We start from the raw sequence: 10,533 nt of genomic DNA on the forward strand, positions 1-10,533 counted from the left end.
TCTTTTTGACAGCTGTGAATATTTTCCCATTGGCGCGCTCCACGACCCCGTTGGACTGCGGATGATAGACTGAAGCGAAGGCAAGCTTGGTGCCGATGGAGAAACAAAAATCCTTGAAATCTTGGCTGTCGAACTGCTTGCCATTGTCAACTGTTAGCTCGGACGGTACTCCGAAGCGGCAAACGATGTTCTGCCAGAAGAATTTTTGGGCAGTCTTTGATGTGATTGTGGAAACAGCCCTCGCTTCAATCCATTTGGTGAAGTATTCGACGGCTACGAAGGCGAACTTAAGGTTCCCCTGAGCGGTGGGCAGGGGCCCGACGATGTCCAGGCCCCAGCGCTGGAGAGGCCATGTATGGGCAATCAGCTTTGTATATTGCGAGGGGTTGCCTGACCGAGGAGAGAACTTCTGGCAGGCTTCGCAGGACCTCGTGACCCAATTTGCGGCGTAGATCATTGCGGGCCAGTAAAACCCTTGTCGGATCACCTTGGCAGCCAGGGCCCTTGGCCCTGCGTGCGAGCCGCACGTGCCACTGTGGACTTCGCGTAGGATCTGCATGCCTTCGGTTTCGGTGACGCATCTTGGCATTGGCTGACTGACCCCTTTCTTGTATAGTTGGCCCTCGATCAGAGCGAAGTCCTGGCTTCGATGTCTGAGGCGCTTTGCCTCACTGACGTCGGCTGGAAGATAGTACCCCTGTAGGAACAGGGTTATTGGTGCCCTCCAGTCTTCAGTCATGATTAGGTTGACTATACGGTGGCCTTCGCTATCATTAGTTATCTGGAGCCCTTCGGGGCTCCGGACGGCTGGAGTGCCGATGGTGTGGAAAAACACGTCGGAGGGCAGGGGCTCGCCCCTGGCGGCGGCCTTGGCTAAGGCATCGGCCTCCTCGTTCTTGGCCCTATCCACATGCTGCAGGGTGAATCCCTTGAATTGTCTCTCGAGACTCCGGATAGCCGCGAGGTATTGCATGAGGGCGGGGTCTTTTGCTGCATAGTCTTTCTCGACCTGTCCGGCAACTATCTTGGAGTCTGTCTTGATGATACATGTGGTGACTCCGAGGGCCCTTAGCTTGCGGAGGCCGAGAATAACCGCTTCATACTCTGCTATATTGTTTGTACATTTGTCGGATTCCAGAGCGAAGTTGAGGCGTGCTGCATATCTGTGTTTGACTCCGGCAGGTGAGGTGACGACTGCAGCGACGCCTGCCCCCGCATGGCACCATGCACCGTCGCAATGGATGGTCCAGATCTTCTCTGTGGACGGGTCCGACTGTGTTGCTGGCCCAGTCCAGTCGACGACGAAGTCTGCCAGGACTTGCGACTTGATGGCTGTCCTGGGCTCGAAGCTGATGTGGTAGCCGGAGAGTTCGGCTGCCCACTTGGCAATCCTCACCGATGCCTCCGGGTTTCTGAATAGTTCGCCGAGCCCTCTGTCAGAGGTGACTCGGACCTTGAATGCTTCAAAGTAATGGCGCAGTTTGCGCGAGGACATGACAACTGCGTAGGCGATCTTCTCCAGCTCTGTCATGTTGCATTTGGACGGTGTCAGGACTTCGGAGACATAGTAAACAGGGCACTGTCTGACTGCGCCTTCGACTGACTGCTCCTGCACTAGTGCCGCGCTGACCGCGTGCGGCGAAGCCGCGACATAGAGCAATAGGGGGAGCGAGGAGTCGGGGCTGGTGAGGATGGCCAGCTCCGACAGGTACTGTTTGAGTGAGGCGAAGGCCGCTGCTTGCTCCGGTCCCCAGGCGAAGTCTTTCGCGCCGCGGAGTGTTTTGAGGAAGGGGAGACTTCGCTCGACGGACCTGGAGATGAATCTGTTGAGAGCGGCCAGTCTGCCTGTCAGACGCTGGACGTCCCTGACGGACTGCGGAGGCGACATGTCGACGATGGCCTGGATCTTGGTTGGGTTGGCCTCGATGCCGCGGTGTGACACCAGGTAACCCAATATCTTGCCCTGGCGAACACCGAAGACGCACTTTTCCGGGTTCAGGCGGAGTCGTGCATCTCGCATGTTCGCGAATGTCTCGGCGAGGTCGGCGAGGTGGTCCTCCTTATTCTTGCTGGCGACGACGATGTCGTCCACATATGTAAATATATTTCTGCTGACCTGGCCCTCGAGCACTGTTTTGGTGAGTCTGGAGAAGGTGGACCCCGCATTCTTGAGTCCCTCCGGCATCCTGATGAAGCAATAAGTGCCGAAGGGTGTTATAAAGCTGGTGCTAGCCTTGTCTTCCTCCTTCATGTATATCTGGTGATAGCCGGAGAAGCAGTCGAGGAGTGACATGACCTCGCACCCGGCCGCGCTATCGACTATCTTGTCGATCCGCGGCAACGGGAAGTTGTCCTTCGGGCAGGCCTTATTGAGACTGGTGAAGTCTATGCACATTCGCCATTTCCCGCTTTTTTTCTGCACCATTACGACATTGGAGAGCCACGTGGGGTAAGCCACTGGCTCGATGAATTTAGCTTCTAGGAGGCGGTGCACTTCCGCCTTGGCGGCCTCTGTCTTTTCGTCGGACATTTTGCGGAGCCTTTGCTTTTTTGGTCGCACCGAAGGGTCAATTCCCAAGCTGTGCTCAATTATGGATCGGCTGACTCCGACCAGGTCTAGGGCGGACCAGGCGAAGACATCTTTATTTTTGGCCAGGCAACAGAGAAGCCTTTCTTCTTCATGTGACGTAAGGTCTTCGCTGATAGTGACTGTCTGCTTGGGCGTGGCCTGATCAAGGGGAACAGTCCTGGTTCCATCTTGGCTCTGCAACTGTGCCTTCTCGTGCTGCTTGTCGGCTGGGCTGGCGGGCGCGGGGACCTCGCGCTGGGCCGTGAGACAGTGTACGTTCCTCTGACCAGGCACGAAGTCCCGCTCTATGTTGCGCGTCGTCTGCTGGTTGCCGTAGATCGTGATAGCGCCTAGCGGACCTGGTATCTTCATACATAGGTACAGTCCGTGGATGGCGGCTTCGAACTTATTGATTGAGCCCCGGCCCATGATGGTGTTGTACGGATATACCATGTCGACAATGTCGAAGGTTACTTGCTCACTTCGGGCATTGGGTGCTACACCGAAGGAGAGGGGAAGCTCTATTTTGCCAATGGGGAAGGTGCCTTTGCCGCCGAAGCCATACAACGGATTGTCCGAAGGCTTGAGCAGGCTGTGGCTTATACCCATGCGGTCGAAGGCGTGGAGGAAGATGATGTCCGCCTGACTGCCGTTGTCGACTAGGACTTTGTGCAAGTCCCAGCCTGCCACGCTGCAATTGATGACCATAGCGTCGATGTGGGGGGCGCTGCGCAGGTCGACGTCTCGTGCATCGAAGGTTAGCGGTATATGGGACCACTTCGTCTGCACGACTGAGCCGGTGACCGCGACATGGTTGATGCTGCGGTAGTGGTCCCGCTTCTGCCGCTTGGTGTCGAAGTCAGTGCTGGACCCCCCTGTTATCATGTGAATGACTCCGCGATATGGTTGATCGGCGAAGTCTTCCTGTTTTGGGGCGTGGGGGATGTTTTGGTGTTGCTGGTGTGGTGGTGGGGGTGGAGGAGGTACGATTTGTACTTCCTGATGGTGTTGGTAAGCGTGGTGCGGTGGATGCGGAGCGGGAGCGTGGATATATGGTGGAGGGGGTGGCTGGTAATTATGCGCGACAATTCTGGGATTGTCGGCTGGCTGCGCCCGCGCCATTCTGTCTCTGGTGGCCTTCGTTTCGGGGCAGTCTTTCGTTTGGTGGGCGCAGTCTTCGCCGTGGAAAAGGCAGTAGAACCGGCGCGGCGGCTGCGCGCGCCCTCGGCCCCTGCCACGAGTTCCGTTCCCGCAGCCTTGTGGGGATATTCCTGGCGACGAGGGGGGTCAGCAGCAGGCTGCTGGTTTGCGATGTTGTGCACTTGCTGCTGACCGCGGCCATCTCGACCGGAGTCTGGTTGCGGAGTCCTCGTCCATGTGCGGCTGGACTGCGGGGCATCCTTGGGCTTCCGCTGTGACTCAACTTTGCGCTGGTGGAGCTCTTCGGATTTGGCATATTTTTCAAAGAGCTGATATAGCTCCTGAAGGTTCTTGGGTGGATCTCTTATACAGTGGCTGTAGAGGACGCCGGCCCGAAGGCCACTGATGGCGTAGTGGATAGCGATCTGATCATCGACGGAGGGCAGCTGTGACTTGAGCGTTAAGAATTTGCGGTAATACTCCCGCAGAGTCTCCTTTTCCAGCTGTTTGCAAAGCGAGAGCTCGGCCAAAGCGTCGGTGTCTGGGCGGTACCCTTGGAAGTTGAGAAGGAACTTGTCCCTGAGACTTCTCCACGAATCAATGGACAGCGGAGGCAATCTGGTGAACCAGGTGAGTGCTGGGCCCTCTAGGGCGATGATGAAAGACTTCGCCATTGTGGCGTCGTCCCCTCCGGCGGATGCAACGGCGACTTGATAACTCATTATGTATTGCGCCGGATCGGTGCTGCCGTTGTACTTGGGATATGCCCCTGCTCGGAAGTTAGCTGGCCACAGCGTCACTTGCAGGTGTGGCGCCAGGGGACTTCGCTCATCGAGGTAGTTGACCCCTTGGAATGGTGCGCCGTGCTGGAAGGCGTAATCATGTTGGGGGAAACGCGGGTTCTCCGGCTGCGGCCGGTGTTGCAGGGGTGGGCCATGCTGCAGGCCGAGGTGGCCTTCGCGCGTGTCCTCCGGTTGCGCGCGCTGCTGGAGGGGTGGCTCTTGCTGTAGACCGAGGTGGCCTTCGCGCTGCATCAGCGCGATCTCGCGCTCGAGGTCTTGGGCCTTCTGCTCCTCGTCGCGTATCATCTGCCGCACCTTGGCTAGTGCGGACACACGTTGGCGCTTGGCTTCTAGTATCTCTTTCTGCCTCTGGAGATTGCGGTTCTTGAGGCGCAGGGCGCGCAGCTGTAACTGTTCTTCTGTTGAGACGCCGAGGACCTCGCCGTCCTCGGTGAGATCCGCGCCCTCCACTGGGGCGAAGCCTGGGGGCGGCTGCGATTGTCCTTCGGGCCCGCAGGTGCGGAAGGTGTCGTCTTCGCAGGTGCGGGGAATGTTGTCTTCAGTGGGCTCTTGGTGGGTGGATTGGGTGAGGGCGAGGGCCTTGCCCTTTCTTGCGGCCAGCAGTGCTGCCTTCGCAGCCTCGTCAGCCTTCGGGTTAGCTCTCTTGGGTGCCATCGTGGGTGGTCTTGTCGTAGCACGAACGGTGGGCGCCAAATGTTGGAACTTGCTCTCAGCAGCAAGGAGGCCAACAAGGGTGAACGGTGGTGACAACAGGGTTACGTGCACGGGGGCAATAGCTCTGTTCATCTAGCCTCTCACGGGCACTGTGCGGGGGTATTTATAGGTATCTGAGTGCCCAGCGCCTTGTGTTAAGGACGCATGTGCCCTCAGACACCTAGTTTATCCCCAGAATATTCCCATAAAGCGGGGTTACAAGCCGTAATTACAAGAATGCCTTTACAAACTAGGCCCGTAACACAAAGGCGGCCACGCGGGGCCCGTTACAATGGGCCAGATCACACGTGGGCCTCAGAGCAGGACGAGGCCGTGCTACGGGGAGACGTCACCGCAGGCCTTCGTCTTGTGCTGAATGAAGCGAAGGGTGTCCCTGCCCGTTTTGTCTTCGTCAAACCAGCGACTACAGCGAGAGACGTCGAGCGAAGGGTGGCGTCTTTGCCTTCGCCCCAACAATGACCAATCCCATACACCTCTACCGAGGAGGTGAGGCAGGGTAACACTACGAGGCCTTTACAAAGTTCCACTAGCTTTAGAAATCCCGCTACAGTTTATAGGAAGCTCCAGTGCAAGGATCCCTCGCCTGACCGCCATCGCAGCAAAATTAACCCAAGGACCTCACGACACTGACCACTCCCCTACTGCCCTTGCCCCTTTCGGATAAGGAAGACCTCCACTAGCTTTCCTAGTTAATCAGCAAAGGGCGTCCCATTAAACCCTTGTGGTAGCACTGTTTTCCCGAGTGGTCGCTCCATGTTCCCATTAATTTAATGATCTTAACATAAACAGTAATAATAAAAAGATAATAAAAGAGTAATCATGAATATTATATCTCCATACCCAATCCACATAAAGCAATAGCAGGTACTACCCAAAAATATTTCAGTGGTGAACAAGGTATAACGATAACCAAAACTGGGGTAACCTAAAGGATCCCATCAAAATTAACCTATGCAGATCATTATAATTAATAAGAACATGGCTGAGAAAAAGTAAGTGATCAAGGGCACAACTTGCTTTCATGAGCTCCTGCTCAGCTACCTCTACTTGTTGAACCTCAGAATCCACAGTGGCTTGCTCGTCTACTCGCATCAACACAATACATACATAGTATAGCAAAAATTAACATTACACGAAACAGATAAATAAAATATACAATAAAAATCTACACATTAAAATGAGATCATTGGAACTGGAATCATTAAATTTGGAGTTATATATTTTAAGTTATGAATTTTTCTAAGGTTTTATGTGCTTAAAATAGGATTAAATGATAAATTAATTTTCTTACTGGTTTCATGTCAAAACAGAGACACTAAATGATGGACAATAATATTACAAAATTTTAGAAATTGGAATGGTTCAATTTGGAGCTAAAATGAATTTTCTATGCATTTTACAAGTTTCTAGATTTGTTTTTCTATTAAAAACTAATTTCTATAATTATTTCTCGGTTTTTATTATCCTCTGGACTGGGCGTCAATTTTCAGAAAGTCCAGGAGCTAGCGCAGAAGATTCCTAAGACTCTATGAACAGCCCGCGTGGACGGCGGGTCAATTTCCGTTTTAGCCGGGGTCTCTTTAGCAAAAAGGCTGGCCGAAGGGGTATGTTTTGATTTCGGCCGCCCGATTAGATTTGGAGGGCCCAGATCACATTGGGACGACATCGAACCGGTACGCAATCCGGTCTGTCCGATCCCGATCGGACGGTCATGATTTTAAAATGGCGCCAAAGCGTAACTTGCGCAGGATTAGAATCGGACGGCTGTGATCTAATCTACTGAAGCGGTATCCCTGATTCTAATCCTAGCCGTCGATCGTCCATCCAACGGCCAAAACCCATCTCCCCTATCCCGGCCCCAAATTCAAATCAAACAAACCTAGCCCTAATTGAGACTAAAGCGAACTCAGATAACAAGTTTTTACCGGTTATAGATAGGCGATGATGCCCGGCCACGGCGCGAAGCGGTCCCGCGGCGAGATCAAACTACGACGAGCAATTGCCGGACCCCTGAGTCCCAATCGTGCTAGCCGAGACCACCAACAGTTTCACCACGTACCGGCGTTGCTCCTCGACCCGAAATCTGACGGTCCCAGTGGTTGTAATTCTCTGTGCAGGGTGGCGGCGGCACAACCGAATGGCGCGGCGGCTTAGCACGACTCCTACGCGATGGTGGCTAGAAATTCGCAGCGAAGAAGTGGTGGGGGAAATGGAGTGGGTATGGCCTGCGGCTTATAGGCCTCAATTGGGCGTCAGAGTCCCAATGGCGCCTAGAATTTGCGCCATGGATAAACTCCCGTGTGAGTTTGGGGGAAGAAGCGAGTCCGACAGGTTGGTCCCATGTGCCAGTGAGCGCAGAGGTGACAGGAGTGCGCAATAAGAGTGCTGACGTGTGGGACCCACAGGTCGGCCGGTGAAGGGAGGTGGGCTGGCGCGGGGTAAATGTGGAGTTGCTGGGCCGCGCGGAGGAAGAAGCAAGCTGGGCCTGCCGGCCAGATTTGGCCCAACCGAGTTCTCCCAGCTTTTCTTCTTTTTACAATTTCTGATTTCCTTTCCTTTTCCTTTTCTTGATTTCATATTTAATTTTGAATTCTTTCATGATCCTCACATTTGAGCTAAGTATCCAAATTCAAATCCTAGTTTAAGAATAATATATTTATCTATTTATTTTTATTTGTATAATATTTTCTTTCTCTTCCTTCCCTTGTTATTTCTCATTCTTAAATATTCAAAATAGGTTCTTAATCCCCAAATTCAAATTTATGTTTTAATCTAAATCTTCCCCTCATTATAATATATATATATATTTATCCATGTTATTAAGTGCACAAACAGAAACTCCAATAAGATGCACTTTATTTTATTTTGGAATTATTTGTTTCGATTAATCCTTCTTAATTACATGTGTGCTCTTTTTATGATGCAAATATGGCACATGAAATAAGGAGATCTGCTATAGTACATTCCTTGAATACAACTTTGAGTATTACAAGGTCCCACTTCACCTATTCCTTGACATCACTATCCCAGCTAGTAGTGATCAACAAACCAGACCAGTTGCAGCGCTATGTAAAGATACACCAGGTCCGATTACCTAATACATGAAGCAGAGTCCAGTCGCTTATTTTTTCTAAATCATGCTCGTGCCACTCAAGTTGTAGTGATAAATATCTCTCTTAATACATGAAATGGAGTTTAATCGCTAACTATATACAACTTGTATGCGTGATTCAAGCTCTAGCCATAATTAATCTTTATTTTTGCACCAAAAATCCTCAACAACCATGCCACCCACCATCAATCGAGATTCACAAGGGCACTAGTCATGCTAGCTTGTGACTCATCCAACAAACAATAGTTATCCTCTATTACACCTCAGTGCCAGCACTAGGTGCCAATCCACCTGTATCCACGATGTCATTGCTTGGACCCATCTGCTCCTATAAGAACACCAAGCAAATAGCTAACCACCAGGTGACAAAGCATGGATGCTCACACCACTCACATTGTTGCAAGAAAGAACACTTCGCTTTCATTCACCTCAAATGAGCTCATGGATCATTTTCCCTTCGCTTGGTTACCCATGGACCCCTTCACAGCCATGGCGCTCAGCGGTACCCTCTCACCCTCATTCTCTACCACATCTACCAATGATACCATGTACAACCTTAACCCAGCGTTGTATGCATCCCTCGTGCCACCAATAAGGAAACCTGCAACCCCGACCACACTAGAGGTAGGGAGGCAATGCAAGGAGGAGGAGGATGCATCCATTCGTCTGGTGCACCTGCTTATCACTTGCACCAGTGCCATTGAGACTGGTGACTACTCGATCGCACAAGGAAACTTGTCTGAGGCACGCAAGATTCTTGGGGAAATCCCAACTTCGACCGGGATTGGCCGTGTTGGGAAACACTTCATCGACGCACTAGTTCAACGCCTCTTCCCGGCATATCCGCACGCAGCACCACCTTCTCCATCTCCTTCTACATCGATCGATCTGCACAACAATTTTTATGATGCAGGTCCCTACCTAAAGTTCGCCTACTCCACTGCCAACCAAGCAATCCTCAAAGCAATCAAAGGATACAACCATGTACACATAATTGACTTTTCCCTGATGCAAGGTCTCCAGTGGCCGGCACTCATGGATGTCTTCTCCGCCCGTGAGGGTGGGCCACCAAAGCTCCGAATCACAGGCATTGGCCCGAACCCAATAGGTGGCCGTGACGAGCTCCATGAAGTGGGAATTCGCCTCGCCAAGTATGCACACTCGGTGGGTATCGACTTCACTTTCCAGGGAGTCTGTGTCGATCAGCTTGATAGGTTGTGCGATTGGATGCTTCTCAAACCAATCAAAGGAGAGGCAGTTGCCATAAACTCCATCCTACAGCTCCATCGCCTCCTCGTTGACCCAGATGCAAACCCAGTGGTGCCCGCACCAATAGATATCCTCCTCAAATTGGTCATCAAGATAAACCCCATGATCTTCACGGTGGTTGAGCATGAGGCAGATCACAACAGACCACCACTACTAGAGAGGTTCACTAATGCCCTCTTCCACTATGCGACCATGTTTGACTCTTTGGAGGCCATGCATCGTTGTACCAGTGGTAGAGACATCACCGACTCACTCACAGAGGTGTACCTTCGAGGTGAGATTTTTGACATTGTCTGCGGCGAGGGCAGTGCACGCACCGAACGTCATGAGTTGTTTGGTCACTGGAGGGAGAGGCTCACCTATGCTGGGCTAACTCAAGTGTGGTTCGACCCCGATGAGGTTGACACGCTAAAAGACCAGTTGATCCATGTGACATCCTTATCTGGCTCTGGGTTCAACATCCTAGTGTGTGATGGCAGCCTTGCACTAGCGTGGCATAATCGCCCGTTATATGTGGCAACAGCTTGGTGTGTGACAGGAGGAAATGCTGCCAGTTCCATGGTTGGCAACATCTGTAAGGGTACAAATGATAGTAGAAGAAAGGAAAACCGTAATGGACCCATGGAGTAGCAGGAAGAATAACCATGTCATGAGCAAATCGATCAAGTAATAAAATGCACTGATGACATGCATGGTGATCTAAAGTTTTTTTGCGTGAATGTGCAATGACGAATTGTTCAATTTGAATAACCTAATCATGAGACTCAAAAGGAAAATATTTGTTTGTTGTTAATTCAATGAGTTTTTTTTTTAAATGTTTGCCCTCACTACTATAAAACATACATATGTTGTTTTTAAGGAAGTATTGGTGCCTAATATCATCCTCAACAAGTACCGCTATTTTTACATGTGAACATATGTCTAAC

General features: G+C 51.6%; 1 protein-coding gene across 1 annotated transcript; it reads left to right on the forward strand.

The window, feature by feature from the left end:
* The first annotated feature begins 8,708 nt into the window (after nt 1–8,708).
* On the forward strand, nt 8,709–10,311 carry LOC103635363 (DELLA protein GAI-like). Its single transcript, NM_001319732.2, has one exon. The coding sequence runs from the start codon at nt 8,711–8,713 to the stop codon at nt 10,235–10,237; it is 1,527 nt and encodes a 508-aa protein (NP_001306661.1). The 5' UTR covers nt 8,709–8,710; the 3' UTR covers nt 10,238–10,311.
* The last annotated feature ends 222 nt before the right edge of the window (nt 10,312–10,533 follow it).

This window comes from Zea mays, chromosome 8 (assembly GCF_902167145.1).
Source record: "Zea mays cultivar B73 chromosome 8, Zm-B73-REFERENCE-NAM-5.0, whole genome shotgun sequence".
NCBI lineage: Eukaryota > Viridiplantae > Streptophyta > Magnoliopsida > Poales > Poaceae > Zea > Zea mays.